This window comes from Rousettus aegyptiacus, unplaced genomic scaffold, assembly GCF_014176215.1.
Source record: "Rousettus aegyptiacus isolate mRouAeg1 unplaced genomic scaffold, mRouAeg1.p scaffold_m13_p_16, whole genome shotgun sequence".
NCBI classification, from domain to species: Eukaryota; Metazoa; Chordata; class Mammalia; order Chiroptera; family Pteropodidae; genus Rousettus; species Rousettus aegyptiacus.
In genome coordinates, this window is record NW_023416291.1 from 52,178,568 (window position 1) to 52,199,015 (window position 20,448).

The window sequence follows — 20,448 nt, forward strand, 5'->3', positions numbered from 1 at the left end:
TTCACCTCCAGGCTGGGGGGACCTCTGGGCTGGGCCATGGGGCACCAGGCAGTCACACGGGGCCAACTGGGGCTGGTCTCTCCCAGTCCTGGGCGGGTGGCCATGAGGCTCAAGTCTCCTTCCAGGGCACCCAGCGGGCCACCCAGCAGCTCTGGGAAGAGGAGCAAACCCAGCTGTTCTCGGGGCACCGGCCATGAACTCTAGGAGGCTGAGACCTCACTGTGCTCAGGCCGATGAGGGAAGAGCCCCGCTGATGCCCGAGCCTGCCGACGGCTTCCAGAAGGGCGGGAATCCACCACGCACCAGCCCAAGGAAGCCGCCATGGCATCTCTCACATTGGCGGAAGAAAACGTTTTCTTGGCTACGGAAACGCTCATTCTCTGGCTGCCTGCTAACAGCAGCAAGGTACCGCCTCCCCGCACACACACTCGCTTGTTTACACAACAGAAATAACAAGAGCAGTAAGAGGAAGTCTCAGGTCTCACCCAGGGAGATCCTGCCCCTGAGGGGACACCAGGCAATATATGGGGACATCTGTGGTTGTCACAACTGGGGGAAACTCCTGGCATTGAGTAGGTGGGTCCCAGAATGCTGCACAGCCTCGCACCGAGCCTAGACGGGGCCCCACAGAGAGCGGCCCAGCCCGATGTCAGCAGTGCCGAGGCTGGGACCCTATTTTAAATGGGTCCTGGAGAACGCAACTGTCCAGTGGAGACTCTTTCTGGGGACATCGCCTCTCCCCGTGTCAACTGCAGCCATGACACAACAGGCACCTGGGGTGCCTGGGTCCGGCATGAGGCCGCATGACAACAGGTGCTGGGGTCAGACTTAGGGAGAAATCTGAAGTCGGCTAATAAACAACATTCAAGGCTGGAAACGCAAACGAACGACAGGGCTGTGCCTCCAGGACCCGAGACGCTCTTTGGTGACAAAGGACCCGTGGGCCCGAGCTGCTCTGTAACCACGTGGATGACTCTCCTTCTGCGAGTGCCGTGACCTGGATGGGCTCCCGGCCACCCCGAGCTGCGGGCCCAGGCGAACCCGCTTCAGCTCTACTAGAAGACGTCTGTCCCCGATCCCAGGCTGGGACAAAATGAACAAACTGTGGCACACCCAAAGGCCCTCCCAAACGAGAGCCTAAGTCTACTTTGCTCATTTACACTGTCCCCAACGCACAGGCGTGTGAGGACATCTGAAAACCAGAGGACCTTCAGACACATACGCGTTGCACGGTTTGCACACGTTGGGAACTACACTAAGCAGATTCTGAAAAGCCTGTGGGAAAGGAGGGCCACTTTCAGCTGGTCAGGAACTGGAAGCTTCCAGAAAAATCTCTTAGTGACATATCGTGAACTAACACCATCAAGCCTCTGAGAGATGGGACTCGAATGGAGATCTCCAGGCAAAGGACCTCTGAAGGATGGCACCTGAAGACCGGGGAGCACCCTGATCGCCTCGCCCAGTGCCTGGGACAGCCCTGGACTGAGCTTGCTCGAAGCACCTAGCAGGCAAGGTCAGCCTACGATGGGAGGAACCGAAAGGCCACATCCCCCAAGTGAAGGAGGTGACACCGGGCAGCTGGCCCCGTGGGAGTTGAGTGGCAAAGCTAGGAAGTCTGGGCAGCTGGGGCAGATGTGGGGATCCCTGAGAGAGAGCAGGAGGGGCCAGCATTCGCCCCCCGAAACCGCCTCTGCAGGGGGCAGGCCTGGCAGCTGAGAGCGGCCGGGGTGCTTCTCCGCTAGAGGACTGTCCTCGGAGATGCTCTCGAACACCGAGGGCCTTGACCCTTCCCACAGGGCCGCACCCTGGCCCACATGCGGCCCTCCCAGGCACCTCCCTAGTGGCCTGGCGAGGCTCCCAACCCCGGTCTGCAGAGGCGAGAACTGCCGGGGGACAGAGGACGCAGCTGCAGCCGCTCTGAGCCGCGGCCCTGGCTCCACCTGTGCCGGCCGCGCCCTCGCCCACGCGCGCGCGCACAAAGGGCAGTCGGCTGACGAGGCCGGAGGAGGAGTTCGCCACGTCTCCAGAGCTGGCTCAGGCCAGCAGGACGCCCTGCCCCTTCGCCAAAGGGGCTGGCCACCCCGAGGGCCAAGGGCCCCAGCTGAGAGAAGTGGGAGGTGGCCGGGGCCACAGCACCTGCGTCCCTGCACCCACGCGTCCCCACAGAGAGGCAGGGAGGCTGCCGGCAGACTGGAGACACCGCGCGCCGTCTGCGTGAGCGGGGAGACCGCCTGCCTCTCACCGCCAGGCTCTGCGGGCTGCGCGCTGCGCCCAGGGGAGCAGGGCCCCGCCCCCCACTGCCGCCGCCGCAGCTGGCGCCGGAGGGTCCCGCAACCAAGGCACCTGTCAGATAAAGTGGCGAGAGCGGCGCCACTTGAGAGAGAGAAGGAACCCACAACCTACAGGCAGGAGGACGCGCCGCCTGAAAGCGCACGCCTCACGCTTTCCGGCCCAGGCCCCCTCGACCCACGCGAACCAGCGAAAAACTGGTCTCCCGGAACCAGAAGCCTCGAGCAGAGACACAGGGCCCCAAGGGAGAAGCAGCGACTCGGCGAAGGCCACGGAGGGAAGGGCGCGGGCCACAGGGACGCGAGGGTGGCAGACGCGACTAGGTGAGAGTAGGCAGAGGAGTGACAGGGGGACTCAAAGGTGCGTCTGACAGAATCACCCGAGGTGTTAACTTGCTACGCGCGTCCTGACGTGAGGGACGACGTGGATCCCAGGCTGCCGGGCTGGCTGCGTCCTGGCGAGTGGAACTGGGTCAGTGACAGGAGATGGAGGACAGGCCCCACCCCCACCCCCGGTCCGCGCAACTCAGTCTCCCCGCCACTGTGCCTGCAAGGGGCGGGGCGGTAGGGCAGCGTCACCTGACGATTAACAGGTCAGTGGGGCAGAAGAGCCTCCTAGCCAGCCTCTGAACCTGCCACAACCCCGCTGAACCTGCCCTTCCCATCTGAGATGGCAAATCCCAGCCGACTGAGACACAGGCAGTGACCAGATGAGAATACTCTGTCTATGCTATCCCACGTGCGAGGAGCAAAAACCCAGAGAAGGGGAGGGGAAAAGACGCGGCCGCACACTGCGCTCCTTATCTCCTGAGGCCGAGACTGAGACAGGAATGTAGCAGGATAGGAACTGATATGAGGAACAAAACCAGCCCACATGGGGCGGGGGGGGGGGCAGCAAACCGCAGCCCGCAGCCCGCAGCCCAAGTCCCACCCGCCACCTGCTTTGGTACAGCCTTTGAGCTGAGAATGTGTTATTCTGCTTTGTTTTCACTTTTAAATAGTTGAAAAATTTTAAAAGAAAAAGATTTCGGGACAAGTGAGAGTTCTGTGAGATTCACGTGTCAATGTCCATGAATAAAGTTTTGTTGGCGCACAGCGGCACCCGCAGACTCCAGGGTCATCCAAGGAGCCAGAGCTGAGTGGTGGTAACAGGGACTCTCTTGCATGTAAACCTGGAAACACTACCTGGCTCTCTGTAGAAAAGGTTCACCAGCCACCTGGTTTAGCAGCGGCCCCCAGCCTTTGTGGCACCAGGGACTGGCGCTCCCATGAGAATCTAATGCCTGAGGACCCGAGGCAGAGCTGAGGCGGTGACGCCGGCGCTGGGAGCGGCTGCGGATGCAGACGGAGCTTCGCTCGCCCACCCGCCGCTCACCCCCCGCTGTGCGGCCCAGTTCCTAACAGGCCACGGACCAGTACCGGTGCGGTCCGTGGCCCAGGGAGTGGGGACCCTGGTTTAAAGAACAGACAACAAGGAATCTTAGGTAAAGTATAGCCATCCGGAAAGCAGCTAGAAGAACCCAGAACAGGTCCTTCCCAGTTATCAGGGGAGTAACGCCACATACACAGGTTCACATGAACGAGAAAAAAGAAAGGCACCCCTTTCTATCAGAAAGCGACACGGGGAGAGCTCACGTGTCTGTCTGGCCTTCACACACGCGCGTACACGCGGGCACACGTATTTGCGTAGCGCACCACGGGAGGAGAGGGGCCGTGCGCATCCCTGTCCCTTCCGAGGACGGGGAAGGGGGAGGCTCACGCGCCACTCTCCGCCCTGCTGCGCCGTTTAAGCGTGCCTCCCACGTGCATTACTGTCTCTAAGAAACACATTTTTGACTCGTAACATAAAGGCAAACCTCGAGGCCTTCCCGGACTCCTGACCCACCTCCCCCACAGGTGTGTGCGCCCCGTGGCCATGATGCCCTGGGTGGCCACCGCCCACTGTGTCGGCCCTAGTGCAGCTCTATGTCCCTGCCCCAGCCCGCAGCTGTCACGGGGACCGGGGCCGCGCAAGTCACCGCACAAGTCACCGGTGACGCAGTGCTGAGAGCAGCACCTGGCGGGGCACAGAGCCCACCGCGCTGCAGACACATGCGGCCCGCGTGGCGCAGTGAGTGTGCTAACGTGTGCCGCCTCCACACGTGGACGGGCGCGGAAACGCTGGGCCGGGACCAGGACGTCACCCACCTTGGCCAGGCCCGCCCGGTGGGCTCCCTGGGACTCGATGTAGGCCACATATTTGTTGAAGTCCTTAAATTCTTCCATAGTTGGGCGAAACGTCATGATTTTACAGCTCGGGTTCTGGGCGCCGTGATCCTCAGACCCCATGGCTGCAGCCGAGACACCGCCACACCTGCGGGGGGACGGAGAGCATGAGCATGGCAGGGCCGCCCCGAGCGGCCTGTTCTCCCTCAGGCCGCGCGAGAAACACCCGCGGCCCCCGGAAGCCACGCGGGGTGGAGGGGACCGGGAGCCAACTTCCCCGCTCGGCTCTGGCACGAGAGACCAGGATGACTTCACTAATTAAAAGCAGACGTCCTAGCTCAGCGCCAGCGCGACGCGGGAAGCCGGAGCGCGGCTTTAACCCGGGGCCCCGGGGAGAAAAGCCTGTCTCATCGGGCCGCAAATCAACGCGCGTCCTTCTGAGCGGGATGTCTGCAGAGCAGCCGCGGCGCGGGTCAGGGAAGGTGAGGGGGGCTGCGTGTCGGCCAGGCTTCTTTCACGGGTCGCACCCATGAGCAGGGACCCCAGCTCTGGGCGGTGTCTGCCCAAGCACGCGGGTCACTCCAGGACGGGCCTGGCTGCTGTCGGCGAACCTGGGCCACACACAGGCGGGACTCCGGGACGCGGCAGCAGGAGGCCCAGCTGGATGGCTTGCTTCCTGGGGCCAGACCTGATCCACGGCGCGGGGCCTGCCCACTCCTGGAGGTCCCAGCACAGGAGGGGAGGGGGGCGTGTCTGTGTGCACCACGACGCCTGCGGGTGCCTGAGGAGGATCCGGGCTCTTCTCCAGAAGGAGGCTGCAGGCTGGAGTTAAGGGGGCCCAGTAGAGTAGGCAGTGGCCTGCCCTGGGCGTGAAGGGGCTGGGTGAAAAACTCTGCGAACGGTCCCCATTGCCTGATTAAATTCTCCTGGTTCAACTCTCCAAACCGAAAAGGAGCTGAAAGCCCAGACTCGCTCCAGGAGGCAGAGAAGGTCAGAGCCCAGGAGCTGGGGGACGATTTAACCTAGTCCACCTCCCCTTCCCCAAGGTGAGCTGGGGCATGAGAAAGCCAGGAAGCCCACTCATCCCAGAAGGAAGGGGGGTGGAGGATCCATGTCACCAAGATACAGCCACTGGCTCCCAAAAGAGTCCCCACACCGAGCACTAGAGGGCAGCATGAGCCCAGGAGTCACCCCAGAGGCAGTCACTTACAGCAGGATCTGGAGGCCTAGGCCAGCAGACACTGGCCCCCGGCGCTGTCTGCGAAAGCCCATCCCATGCCTGGGGCTGGGGCCAGGGGGGCGGGACACAGCAGCTAAAGCCCCACCCTGAGGGTCACATTCACAGCCAGATGGCTGAGGAGGGCCACCGAGGCTCCTAACACAGAAAAGGATCACTGCTGAGACCAGGCTGGGGCCCACCACCACCCTGTGTCCACAGAGAGCCCTGAGGCTTCTCCTCAAGGGGCAGCCACAAAGCTGCAGTGTGCACGGCAGGCCACAAGGGCCTGTGACAGCGTGTGACAGCGGCTCTGGGCAGGATCATAGGGAACCACCCAGAAGACTGGTTATAGAAGCACAGGGGTTGTCACAAACCCCCCAGGAGCAGCTGGCACCAGAGGGCCCCAGTCTCAGCCAGGCCGCCCACCAAGGAGCTGCCCTCCCTAGGGCCCTGAGTAGCCCTCTGAACTGCCCACCCCACCCCCCCACCTCACCCCTGGCCAGCCCGCTCAACCACACCCAGGGCCTGGGGCTAAAACCCCACTTGGGAGCCCCACCTGCCCGGCCCGGGCCCCAGCCCACCTGCCCTCTCCCCTCCAAGCCAGACACAGCCATCAGGGCTCACTGCGGACCCCCACGACTCCCCTCCTCCTGAGGGGACAGGCCCCGACCCCAGCACCACTGTGAACATCAGCATGGAGCGGAGCCAATGGCTCTGGAGGGGCAGAGACTCAAGGGAGAGAGCTGGCCTTCCTCACGCCCTCAACCGCCCAGCCGCCCACTGCTGTCCACGCCACCGCATCAGCCCTGAAGACGTGCCACATGGCGGGGGAAGCTGGGGTCTCTGCTTGCACAGAGCGGTGGCTCCCAAGGGGGGCCCTGCCACCCACCCACGTCACGTGGAGCGTCAGTTCCATCCTCTGAGGCCCGAGTCTCAGCCCCTGCTCCCAGGCCCTCGAGGGCCTGATAAAGGTGCAGAGGCCGGTCCCTCAGCCTGCTGCGGCCGGAGGCCGGGGGACACACCAGCACCTCACAGGCCCGGCCCTGTTCCACGCACTTCATGCGGGCAAGCCGTCCACTCCACGCGCTGAGCCCGTTTGTCACAGCTCACTGGACACGGGGCCCCACCTGCCCAGGCCACACAGCAGGCAGGTGGCAGGGCCAGAGGCTGTGACAGCCTGAGTCCCCTGCCCTGGTGAGTGGCAGGTGCGAGGACCCACCCGTCCCCGACAGCTCTCGCGTCTGCCCCGGCCGGTCCTGGCTAGCTGGCCTGCTCTCCCTCCAGGCTGGCTCACGTGCCCTGCAGGGGAGGCGGTCACGGCCTCTCATGGACGCTGCCCCCCGCCCGCCTACCCAAACCCCACCCCATTGGTGGGAGGCGGTGGGCAGGCCTGCCTCTTCCCAGAGACCCGCTTGTCCCGGCAGAGCTGGGTGGCCGGGGCCTGCCCGCAGGACCTCTCACGGGGATGAGTTTCCGCCTCGGAGGTCGGGAGGGCGGACGAGGCAGAAGGCAGGGAGTGCGCCCTTCAAATGCGCCCCGGCGAGACTGGCCGCTCCAGCCGCCGCCAGCTACACTGGCCCCAAGGCGGGCTGTGCCTGATTCTTCTCTTATTTGTGCCTCTTAAAATAAAGCTTTTGACAAGAAAATGTAAGAAAATTAAAATGGTCTATAATCCCAACACTCCATAACCCTTGACGCATTTTTTGAACGGGGTGCAAATAAAAATCATACACGTATATATGAGAAATAAGAAAGGAATTTGAATGCCGACCGGGCGGCAACCTTCCGGGTTACGAGAAACGTGGGAGAAGGGACAAAGAACCAACTGAGAGCCCCCACGAGGGAACACAGAGAACAGTCTAGAAAGAGCAACGTGCCCCTCACAAGACAGGCTCATGCCGGCAAAGCGGAGCACAGTCCGCAGGCGGGCAAAGTGAAGACGCTTCTCCTGAGCAGACACGCGCGAGGGCGGCAAGCGCGCCAACGGGACGTGCTGGTCACCCCCGCGGCGGGCCACCCCTCGGGCCCCAGGGCGGCCGAACGAGGGGGAGGGACGACCCGCGCTGGCGCGGACGTGCGCGCGGAACCCTGGGCCCCTGCAGGCGGACGGCGGACGGCAGCCGCTGTGGGAAACGCTCAGGCAGTGTGGACGACACTATGGTCGGCAGAGTAACGTCCCCACGAGACGGCCGCGTCCTCCCCCTGGGGCTGGAACCGCGGTGCCTTCCACAGCAAAACTGGGACTTTGCACATGGGACGAAGTGAAGGCCCCTGAGATGGGGAGATCCTGGATTCCCCGGGGGCCCAGTGTCCTCACGACAGTCCTGATAAAGGGAGGGTGGGGGAGGCAGAGGCAGAGGCTGGAGCGGTTCAAGGAAGGGGCCCCAAGCCAGGGAAAAGTCAAGATCACATCTGCCTTCAAGTCTCCAGAGGACCGGTCCCCTGCCAACGCCTTGACCTGAGCCCCGCGACACCCACTCCAGACTTCCGACCTCCTCGGCTGTCACAGAGGCGTGGGCTGGTTGAAGTTACCAGTTCACGGCCGCATCACCACAGCCACGGGAGGCACGTGCAGCGTCCAGGAGAGAGACGCTGAGAAGCGGCTGCAGTCTTCAATGCCTCTGAGAAGCCACATTCCGGTCCACACTGGCCCCTAACTAGCCACGTGGCCTCCGTCCGAGATCAGTACTGAACACGACGCAGCCTTCCTCAGGCCATCGGGGGCAGCCGACGGGGGACAGCACGGTCCGTCCTCCACCCCATCATCCCCACCCCATGTGTACGAGCAGGGGACGATCAGGGGTCGATCGGCTCGTCCCCTCTCTCCCTACCAGTGACCACCTTGGGCCACCAGCAGAGGCCGCCACTTTAAAACCCTCTGTCCTCTCTCCCTAGTGAATTACAAACGTGCAGAAGAGGGTAGAAAGCCTGAAGGTGAAACCCAGAAGCAGATGGGGTTCTTTTAAATGCATTTGAAAAGACTCTTTCATTTTTAGGGGCTCCCCTCTGCCATCCCCGGGACTGTGACTGGTCATCATCTCCTGTAGGGCATGGGGTTGGGCGAACAGGGCCCTCAGGGAGCCCGGAAATGGTGTCCCACTTGATCCACAGGACGCAGACAAGGCAGCCCATCCTGGGCAACCACAGTGTAATCAAAATGTACAGTGGCTCTCAGGGCTCCTAGAACTGAGGGACAGGCATTCAGATGCCGAAGGGCGAAGGTACAAACATGGAGCATGTGGACTGGAGAAGATACCTCCAGCAGAGCCAACCCAGAGGGGTCCAGGCTCCTTTAAGGGGGTGCAGACCCCGGATCCCCCAGGAACTCAGAACTAAACGGGGCCGCCTTCTCCCCGCACCACAGAGGCCTCATGGCCACCCCGCAGAAGGCTGTAGCCTTCGGTGCCTTGGTCTCACACTTACTTGGAAGTTCCTGGCTGTCCCGGATGGCCGAGGCTGCAACGACGGATGCTCCAATTAGTGGCTCAGGTTTCTGTCAAGTTCCGGCAACGGTGATAGTTCCTAAAATGCACAAAATAAAAGCACGACTGAACAGATGGCAGGCTGAAGCCTCGACTCCACGCTATACCCCTAGCAGCAGCGTGTGGCCTCAGGACGCTTGCCTTCTCGCAGCCATTTCCAGACCTCTGCCACTTCGAGGGACACAGAACTCGGCAACTGTGAGCGCCCCATCCAGTTCTCCCAGCACCGCCTCTTTTAAGTTCAGCTTTTAAAAATCAGGAGCTGAGGAAGCAAGAGCCTCCAGGAGCAACTAAAGAAGCATCTGGAAACCTGAGGGTCCAGGCAGCGTCTGAGGGGTTTACAAGTTCTGCCTCTGGTAAACCCCACAGCCGGGGAAGGTGGCCCTCCAAGAAGGAAATTCACATGGACAACCCCTCACGGTGACCGCCATCTGCACCCCGAGGACGCAGAGTGCAGAGAGCGCGCCTGGCAGGGCTGAGCGGACCCACGGGGGGCCGGGTCCCACCTGGGGGACCCGCAGTCGGGTGGAGGCACTCCTGCACCTGCTGAACGGATGCAGGACGGGACTCGGCTAGGTGCGGCCTCTGGGCTCCGGCCGCCCCGCGCCCACTCGCTGGCCTCGCGCCCACAGCACCCACAGCTCTCCTGACGTGTGAACCTGGGTGGCAGATGCTCCCTGCCTCAGGGCTGCTGCACATGCTGTCCATGACCCGAGTGCCCCCAGTGGGCCGGATGCTCTGGGCAGGGCAGCTTGGCCCTCAGGCCCAGCTTTGTCAAACTGGATCCCACACATTTTCTCCAATTCGCCAAGAGTTTTAAATAGCATAGGTTTCACAAACACCCTGATGACACGTAATGCACACTGACATTTTCTATATTTAATCTGTTTTTTAAAATCACTGGGTATGACCCATTAAGCTGATTCTACTGCCCTTTAACAGGTCGCAGCCCCTGGTGGATCGGCCACACCGCGCTGTGGAGCCGTGGCCCTCAGGCTGCACACACCTCCCCCTGCACTGATGAGCCCTCGCGGGCTCTCCCAAGGGCTCGCAGCCGCTCCCCATCCTGGGCTGCAGGCCGCCCCGCTCCACAGCCTGCCAGCACCTGACATCGCCGTGGAACCTCTGCCTGTGGCCATGACCATGAGCATGACCGGCAGACAGGCCGCCAAGGATGTCTGCGTCTAAACCCCACGACCTGAGGCTACGCTCCCTTCTGGGGCAAAAGGGACTTTGCAGATGGGATTACAAGGGGGATCTTGAGCCAGGAAGATTATCCTGGATCATCGGGCGGGCTCGGCTGTCCTCACAGGGTCCTTTTAAGAGGGAGAAGTGATGACAGCAGCAGAGGTCAGAGGCTGCGCTGTGAGTCCAGGTGGCGGAAGGAACCAGATGGCGCGGATGCAGGCGCCTCTAGAAGCTGGGACTGGCAAAGCATGGACTGTCCCCCGGAGCTGCCAGAAGGGACCTGCGTGCGGACACCTTGACCTTAGCCCCGCGCGCGAACCATGCTGAACCTCCAGCCTCTACAACTGTCCGCTGATAACATGTACTGTCTGAGTCACCAGGTCGGGGGTCACCTGCTAGGGCGGCGAAGGGGGGCGACTGCCGTAGCCTCCACGTGCACTCCCCAGATGAGCCTGGGCGCCTCATGGGGCGGGGAGGGCGGACGCGGTCCCTGGACGGTTGGACACGCAGGAGGACACGGGAGCCGACCCGGGGGGTGACAAGCAGCGACGGCGCTGGGTCGCGGCCCCGAGATGCGCAGGCGCAGGCCTGGCGCGCAACCAGAGCGGCACCGGGCGCGGAGGGCGGGGGGCAGGGACCGCTCTCCCCCGCAAAGGACGTCTCGCTCACAAACGGAGCTGTGAGGGCCCCACACGTGGCCACGCCAAGGGCGGAGTGGTACCTGTTGCACGTGACTGCCGTCCGTCTGAAAGCGACAGGCAGAAGTCTGGGGAGACACAGGTGTTTGCACGGTCTTGAAGCCCCAAAGGGAAAAAGTGACCTTCACGTGGAGACTGGAGGATGGCCCACCTCACCCAAGGGACCAAGGCCATGGAGGAGACCACCCGGCAGCCTTCCCCAAACACATAAGCTCCGTGTCATCGGGAGGAAACCTCGGACAGGGCCCAGGGACCGCCTACGATGCACGAGGCCGAGACAGGTGAGGGAAGACTGAGACGCAGTCCCCTCCCCCCCGAGGAACCTGAGGGGCCCTGGCGACCACGGGCGACAGGGGGTCCCTGAAGGAGCCCCAGGGCGGAAAGGGATGTGAGTGGGCCCACTGGAACCCTGATAAAATGCGTAGTTAGCTGGGCCATTCCTCTGCAGCTGTTAAGAGCTCGGGAAGGCGTCTGAAGGGACTTTATGTACTGTCTCTGCGACATCGGTGAGTTTAAAATACTTAAAAAGTCGAAAAAGTTAAAAACCTCTACCTCTGTCCTCTGAAGCTCGCTGCACAGCAGGTCTCAGCTGGAAGAAGAGAGTCTGGCCGGAAAAAGATCCAAACTGATAAGAACAAACAAACCGACACCACGCCGCACCCGGCGCCGGGACGGAAAAGGCGCCGGCCGGCTGAGCACGCGCCTCGCCCTGCCCGTGTGCGAAAACTGAGAAGCGACCTTTTTCATCAGCTTTGCGAACTGGGAAAAGAGCCTCCTATTTATGAAGTCTCGCCAAACCCTGCCCACGCTCCCCGACACCGAAACCCACATGCGGGGTCACGCAGGCTCAGTGGGCGACGCGGCGGGCACCCTGGGCTGTCTGGGCGCCCGCCAAGGCGGCTCTGGTCTCCTTCTGTGGAAACGTAAGTAAGAGCGACATCATGTTTCCCTAACGTCCACCCCCAGGCCTAGACACGACTCGGGGTGCCAAAGCTACAGTGATCAGGACGGCCTGGTACCGGCCTAAGGCAGGCATAACGATCAGCGGAAGAGAACTGACGTTCCGGAAGTTGCTCTTCCATGAGGCTTTTCAACAATTACGCAAGGACGACGGACATGCACGTTGAAAAGAAGGTGAACCCCACCTCACACCGCAAACAAAAATTAACTCAAAACGGATCACAGACCTAAATGTTAAAGCTGAAACTCTGAAACTCTTAGAGGAAAACTCATACACGATTTTTGTGACCTTGGATTAGGCGACGGTTCCTAGACACAATGAAAGCGGAAGCAACAAGTGAAACCATAGGTAGACTGGACTCTGCGTCAAAGGACGTGGCCGAGAACGTGGAGACGGCTCGCGCGATGGGTGAAGACACCCGCTGACCTCTTACCTCGTAAGACTCTCACATCCGGAGCGTACGAAGAACTCTTACAGTTCCACCACAAAAAGACAAACAACCTAATTTACAAAATGGGCAAAGAATCTGAATGGACATTTTCCCAAAGACGACACATGAATGGCCAATAAGCACACGAGATGACACTCAGCATCGCCACAACGGGGCAAGGACAGAGGAGCCAGCCTCGTGGGGACCCTGGTGAACCTGGGACCCTGGAGCAAGACTGCGAGAGCGATGGGTCATCACCTTGCGTCAGGTCAGAGTCCAGGAGTCCACGGCGACGTAAGCAAACGGCTGCTCCTTACGGCAGAAAGCCAGCCAAGGGACCCAGGAGGGCCGGCGGAATGAGACGATCGCCGTCCGGCAAGAATCGGCTGGCCGCTGAGGCGAGCGGTGAGCGCTGGAGGAACGACAGGGTGCTGGCTGTCAGAGCACCCCTCCCCCTGAGAAACTTACTGAGCATGGGCGGTACAGCGGAGAGACCTGGCAGCCACCACCTTGACCAGGTGACCGTCACAGACGTGATCAGAAATGGGCCACACTGACACCCGGGGCCTCAGGATGCGGTGCACAGAGGTCACCAGATCACTTATGAGATAGTCCTGCCCAAGGGCGTCACCGGAACAGGGACCTGAGTGTGAGGAACCCAGGGACAAGCTACAGAGTAACCCGCCTGCACGCTTCGAAATGTCAGGCGCGGTCCCCGAGGGCAGACTGAAGCTGTTCCAGGCTCAGAGACACGGAAGCGACGGGACACGTGACTCCGACACGTGATCCTGGGCTCTCGTTCGAGAATTAACTTCCGATTTTCATAACTCCATACGAGAACCTCTTGTTCGGAAGAAATAAACACTGACACATTTAGAGGAAAGGGGTGTCTATCTGGAGCAGTTCAGAAGAAAGACAAAGAGGGAGGGAGGGAGGGAGGGGAGAGAAAGGGAGAGAGAGAAAGGGAGGAGGGGAGGGAAGCGGGGAGGAGGAAGGAGGTGGGGAGGGAGGGGAAGGGGGAGGGAAGCAGAGAGGAAGAGGAAGGGCGGCGGGGAGGGAGAGAGCACAAAGGGAGCGAAGGCAGATGCACGAAAATTAACACGCGGAAAAGCAGGTGGAAAGTAGCTGGGACTTCGTGTCATTCTCGTCAACTTTTCTGTAAATCTGAAAGTATGTCTCCGAAAATTTCTTTTTAAAAAAAATAAGCACTTGGACTGGAAAAATGAAAATAAAAGCAAAGTGCTTGGGCAGAAGGCCAAGGAGGGCAGCGTGGCTGCCAGCACTTGCCTTCGGGACGGCAGGGACGAGGAGAACGGGGCCGCCAGCCCACCTACGTCTTCCCCAGGCTCTCGAAAGGGTCGGGGAAGCGACATGGGCGAAGGCCACCTGTCCCCCTGGCCCACAGCCCCGGGCGCGGGGCTGGAACCACAGAGAGAGAGAGGAGTGAACGCCCACATCCCGGGGGGGCTGGGGGCCGAGCGCAAACACCACTCGCCCGTTCTCCATACGTAGGAACAGGTCTCGGAGGTTCCATAACCATTCGAAACCGCAATCATTAACAAAACAATCTGTTCCTCCATGAACGTGCCTTGCAATTTGTGGGCCTCTCTGTACAGGCGCCGGGGCAGCGGGGGCTGAGGGGATGGGACACGTACACGTTCACAAGTCAAGTGCCCAGAGAGGACCCCGCTCACTGTCCAAGACCCGGGGACGCTGGGCGGGGTCGCTGAGCACTCTGAACATCACCGTCCTCCTCGAGTCTGCTCTGGGCCTGCCCTCGGAGCTGCACGGCGATGAGGGACGGCCAGTGGCGATGAGGGGGCCGCTGGTGGTGGCCCCGTCTGCCCGCGCGCAGGCGTGGCTCCAAGCACCGGGCAAGCCTGATGGGCCCCAAAAGCCCAGGCAGCAGGTACTGTTAGCACAGCCCATTTCACAGGTGAGGAAACTGAGGCCCAGGGCAGCGCCCGGACTTGCCCGAGATCCCACAGCCAGCAGCAGAGGTGCCCAGCTCCGGATCCGTGTGCCAGCCACGGGCCTCGCCAGCCCACGCAGACGGGGGGCGGGGGGGCACGTGGAACGCAAAACGCTGCGCCCCGCCTCGGGCTTCTGGACGGCAGGTCTCCGCACCCTCCGCGAAGCGCGAGGGAGAGACGCCGGCCAGCGTTCTTATCACCTCAGGGAGAGGAGACCTCTCGAGGCAGGTCACAGACCAGAGGCTTTAAAGGAAAAGCCAAATTTGGCAATAAACTTTAAAATATTCTATGCAGTAACACATCAAAAATAAAGCTGAGAGATAAACGAGAAACTGAGAAAAACCCGCAACAGGAAAGGCGCTGATAATACTGACGCGGTGAGGGCTGTTACACAACACCGTCCTCAGCCGGAGGGCGCTCTGTCCCGGTCGCTGGGGGGCGTCTGGGGACGTCTGCGGCTGTCACAGCGAGGGGAGGGGAAAGTACCCCTGGCGTCGAGTGGGTGGGGCCAGGGATGCGGCTCGACGCCCCGCAGGGCCCAGGACACCCCCACCCCAACGACCCCGCATGGACAGTCACAGTGCTGAGGCTGAGAAGCCTGTCACACGCCAAGCACAGAAACAAACGCCCTAATTTAACAAGCAACGCCGCGAACTGGCGATTCAGAACGGCAGCGACCACGAGGTGAGAAGAATGAAAGGAGGGACAGCGCTGGGGCCGCCCGCGGGACGATGCGGCCCCCGGCTGCCCCGGGAGCACCGACCGCAGGATGGCTCTGGGCCACTGGGCAGCGTGTGTGCGAGCTCCCAGCAGCCCGTCTCGAGGGGACAGCAGCAGGGACCTCACCGCAGTGTGGTTTAAGGAGAAAAAACTACAAGCGATCGGAGCGCTCAACAGACTGGGCCAGGAAGTCGCACACGCCCTGCAAAAACAGCCGCCGTCCTGCGCCAGAAAGACCCCCGCGCGGCACACGCGGCCTTCCCCACAGCCGGGAAGGGTGAGGTCTGGGCGGCCGAACTGTTGTCTTTACTGCCAACACTTACGCATCAGCCTTTTAAAACCAACTACTTCGAGCACCGCCGCCTGGGCCCAGAGGTCGCACCCCCAGCAGCTCGCGGGTCCAGCTGGGCAGACAGGATCCAGGAAGGCCACAAGTCGTCCTGGTGACCATTACGGCACCCTCTCCTTATTTAATTCAAATTTAAATTCCAAACCAAACTGGAGCCTTCGAATCCTGCTGGCAGGATCCTAAAAATGGTGCAGCCACTTTAGAAAACAGTTTGGCCACTTCCTGAAGCGAGAAGTGCGGAGTTACCATCAAACCTGGCAATTCCACTCCTACCCATCTGCCCGAGGGGAATGCAGACAGACAGCCACATATGGACTGTACACAAGTGCTCGTACTTTGCATTATATGCGTCATTCCTAACGACTATAAAGCAGAAGCCACCCGAATGCCCGCTGACGGACTAATGGACAAACAGAAGGCGGTCCTTCCAGACAACGGCACAGGATTCGGCCTTCACCAGGAGGCGCTGACACTCGCCACAGCGAGGTTATGCAAACCTGGAGGCCGCGACACCCCGTGATGCAACCGGCCGCAAAAGCCCCTCGGTGTGTGATCCCACTCATGTGCGGTGTCTAGAACGGGCACGTCCATGGGGACGGCGAGAATAGCGGTCACCAGGGCTGCGAAGGGCCTGGGGATGACCAGTTATGGGCATGGGGTTTCCCTCTGGGGTGACGGAAAGTTCTGGGATTAGTTGTGGTGATGGCTGCACACCTGTAATACAGTAATAACTCCTGGTTCACACTCTTAGAGGGTGAACTGTACAGCATGTGAATATACTTAACAAAACTGCCACTAAAAAACACCGAACCAAAAAACAGATGCACAAAAGCTCCCTAAAGTCCTAGTCAAAATGCCGATGCTGGTTTGAAGAGTCAACTAAATGTACACAGAACACCATGGCTCCCTGCACTGTCGGTGGCTTCCCACGCTGTCAGTGACCACAGGCGTCCATGCTGTCCGCCCCCAGTTCTCTGCCCGGTGCCCTCCTAAGCTCTCACGAAAGGACCAGAGTCAACAACCAAGTCGCAGCCCATCGCCCTGCTGGCCTTCCGCAAGCTTCGAGGCTGAGCACCAGGCACTCCTCACAGCCCTGAGCCCTGCCTCCAAGTGGGCGTGACACACCGACCCAGACTCGAAACCCTGCGGCAGGATCAGGGCCGCAAGCCAGTCAGCTTGGACGGGGCAGGGGCGATGAGAGCACCCGAGCCCCCCCAGCCCAGGCCTGGCACGGCGGGGCCTCACGGGCAGCTGCCGTCATCACAGCTCCTCCCTTCGCCGAGGCCCAGGAGGGACGGACAGAAGAAGGGCGCCGTTCAGGCCGACGGACACCCCAGCATCCTCGCAAGCCCCAACCCCTGAATCGATCAAAGCTTAATCCCGATTAAGCAGATTCTGGTAAGATATATATGATATGGCCCAAGAATGTACTTGCAAAAATAGAGTGAAAAAATCACTAAAGGAATCGAAACGTCACAGCAGAAAGTACTCTCTCAATGCAAAGGAAAGCGGTAACGTGCGAAGCGAGGGAGGAAAGACACGAGACAGAAAGCACGAAGGCGGGCGGCAGACGCGGACGACGATCCGACCGAAAGACACTGCCGCACTGCAGGGGGAAAGACGAGACCCACTCGGCTGTCGCCTGGAGGAGACGTTCCTTAGACTGACGGATGTAAACGGGCTGAAAATAAAAGGGATGGAAAAGGCGTGACAGGCAGCAGCGACCAGAAGGAAGCCGGAGTGGTTCGCAAATATCCGATAACATGGGCTTTAAAACAAAAATGTCAGTAAAGATAAACATGGACATTTTACAATGATAAAGGGCCAATCCATCAGGAAGATGGAGCAATCATAAACACATATGCACCTAATAACAGAGGCTCAAAACACATGAAGCAAAAACTGACAGAAAAGAAGGGAGAAATAGATAATTCAACGATAACAGCTGGAGACGGCAATACCCACTTTCAACAACAGATAAAACAACTAGGCAGAAGATGAACAAAAAAAAAAAGACTTGAACGATGCTGTAAAGGAACAACCATCTACAGAAAAGCCCACCTAACAAGAGAAAATTATACTTTCTTCTAAGTACGTACAGAACACGTGTTGAGCTATAAAACCACCCTCGTCACATTAACAAGAATTCAAATCACACAAAGTAGGTTCTCTGACCACAATGAAAATCAGAAATCATTAACAGGAAAAAAATCTGGGGAGTCACAAATACATAGAAACTAAACAGCACACTCCTCAACAACCATGGTCAAAGAAGAAATCACAAGAGAAGTCAGAAAATACTTTGAGGTGATGAAGGCAAACCCAAACTTACGGATGCAGCTAACACAGTACTGAAGGGAAAATGTACAGCGGCCTACACTTAAAAAAGGAGAATAATGACCTCAATACTCCCAAGGTCTACCTTAAGACACTGAAAGAGTAAACTGGACCTAATGCAGAAAGAAGGGAAAAATAAAGATTCAAGCAGAAATTAACAAAATATAAATAAAAAGTAAAGCAATCGACTAAACCAAATCTGGTTTGGGGGGCAATAACAAGACTGACAAACCTTCAGGTGGAGTGATGGAGGGGAAAAGAGCGGCGTGGCCCTGCTGCGGCCGGGACGGACGGCGGGCATCGCCACCACCGGCGGCTTGCGGACGGCGCTGGCAGGCCCCGAGCCGGCAGGAATGGGCCGCCGGCGTGCACGGCTCGGACGCTCTCCGTGAAAAAGCCAGCCCCGAAGGCGACACATGATGTCGCGTTCCCTAACAGTCCCAAATGAAGACACTATGGAGATGGGAACAGACCGGTGGCGGGCGTGACTTGGGGAGTGAGCGGAGGCTGACCCCTGTGAAATCCCAGTGAGGCTGCGGCGCCGATTTCCCAGCTCCGACAGTGGGCGACGCTTGCGTTCGATGTCACCACTGGGCGGAGCTGGGGAGAGCACGCAGGACTTCTCTGCACTGTTTCTGCAATTTCCTGGGGGTCCACAAAGCTTTTTAAGTTTTAAAAAAATCAACACCACGGGGGCTCGTTCCCCACGGACGGGAGGGCGGCGGGGCGGACTGCCACGAGGGCGGGCGACGGGGGCGAGGCGTCTGCCCTGCTGTCCACCTTCGTGCGTGCTCAGATGCTCTGTGACAGAGTCCTAGAAAGGGAGGCAGGAAAGGGCAAAGGCAGTCGGCTACACGGCGACTGCTCTCCCCGTCGGGGCTGGAGGAGTGTGCGTGAAGACGCCGAGGCCCAGGGAGCCTGTTCTCCCCGCGGCAGCGGCAGGGATGGGGTACTCAGGTCCCGTTCTCGGCTCTGTCTCTAGACCTCGAAACCAGCGCTACCTCGGAATGTGGCCCAGGAGACGCTGGTCCCCTCAAAAGTGCCCCGGTCTTCCTAAGTGGCTGGACTGCTAGGGGTTCCTGCCCCTGGGGGTGCTACAGGCCCCGTCTCGGCCCCCCATCAGGAAGACTGCCAAGTCCCACAGCCCTCACTGCTTGCCCATGCCTCAGCAGGCAGCTCTCTTAGCCAGGCAGGTCACTGTGAGGCAAAGAGCTGAGGATTCTGGACATTTTCTGAGACGCCCACCCTTGCCAGGCTTCCTCCACGGCCCCCAGCCAGGTTCGCAGGCTGTGCCCCGGAGTCTGGCCCAGGTTTAGTGCCAAACCACTGACCTGAGGACAAATGTTCTCGGGGGACGGACAGGCAGACGAAGCAGAGTGTGGGGCTCCATCGGGCCCCGCCCTCCTGTCTCACGCACCGGCACACTTGTCTGCCTCTGGCCTGCACGGTGCTCAGGGGCCCAGGCTTATCAAATAACGCCACTCCCCTACCCTCGACCAATCCTGACCACACTGAGGTCCCAGCCCTCCCTGGCACCCGGCCCATGTGACAAGATCCCTTGCCTGTTGGTTACAAGGCCACATCTCCAGGCCCCACGTGGGGATCCTTGGCTTCCCGACGACCACAGGGTAAGGAAAACGCCGTCACCCGCGAACCAGCCGCGGGAGCCCCACGAGCCCCGTGCCGGCTGGACACACACGCTGGAAGCCGCCGGGGCGGCAGGCGGCCTGTGCTGCTCTGGTTTTCCCGCGCTGTAGCTGCTGATTTTCACACTGTGAAATAAGTTATTGTTATAACAAAGACCCCTCCCGGAGGCTTGTAGGGAAACAGCCAGTGAGACTTGGCCAGGCCCAGAGCTCTCAGGCCTGCCCCTGGCTGATGGCCAAGCTGACGAAGGCAGGGAACAGGGCTTCGGGGGCGGAGCTGGGACGCTGAGGCGGCACCGCCAGGTGTCCGGTGTCACGGTGGCTGCCCCCAGGACACCGGAGCCCAAGTGGGGACAGCCAAGGAACACGAAACCTAACCGGGCCCTGTCCCCACCAGAGGCCGGTCCACAACACACAGTCCCACCCCAGCCCTCGCACGGGCTGAGGCATCATTCACCCTAGGACGGTGCTCCGGGCTGGTGGCCTGACCCCAAGTTCACTGGACAAGAAAACCCGACCAGGCGTGTGGAACAAGCCGCAGGGCTCCGCGTTCCGACCTGGCTGCCTCCGGTCCAGCCTCCCCAGGACCACCGCCCCGGCTGCCTCCGACCTGCCCCCTTACCATTAAGCAGCTCCAGAAGAAGACACGGCTTATTTCAAGGCATCTTCTAAACACCTCGATTGTTCCTGAACCTTCTTCCCAGCACGGATGCAGAGCAGCCACACAAAAGCCACGGGCTGCTCTGGAATGAAAAGTGGTTTAGAAACTTCTCTTGCGACACCCTGATTCACAGTCGAGGAGACGGACGCTCAGAGGAAAGTTATATTGCATTGTATCGTAATCTACTGAAGGCCGCCTCTGGGACAAGTGTGCCCCAAACTGGGACACTGTCAGGGGTGGAGGGATCCGTCCTGGGCACTGCAGGGGACTGAGCAGCATCCCTGGCCCCAC

The 20,448-nt window shown here is 60.3% G+C and overlaps 1 protein-coding gene across 6 annotated transcripts in view; it reads right to left on the bottom strand.

The window, feature by feature from the left end:
* Positions 1-20,448, bottom strand: part of KDM4B (lysine demethylase 4B) — a 104,057-nt gene that overhangs the window by 73,376 nt on the left and 10,233 nt on the right. For 4 of the 6 annotated variants that reach the window (XM_036234070.1, XM_036234065.1, XM_036234068.1 and 1 more), the window contains exons 2-3: positions 9,136-9,234; positions 4,476-4,641 (exon numbers count right to left, since the gene is read on the bottom strand). In XM_036234070.1, the coding sequence (XP_036089963.1) occupies positions 4,476-4,616 (141 nt within the window). In that variant the 5' untranslated portion in view covers positions 4,617-4,641; positions 9,136-9,234. The other 2 variants (XM_036234067.1, XM_036234066.1) reach the window with 2 other exon arrangements.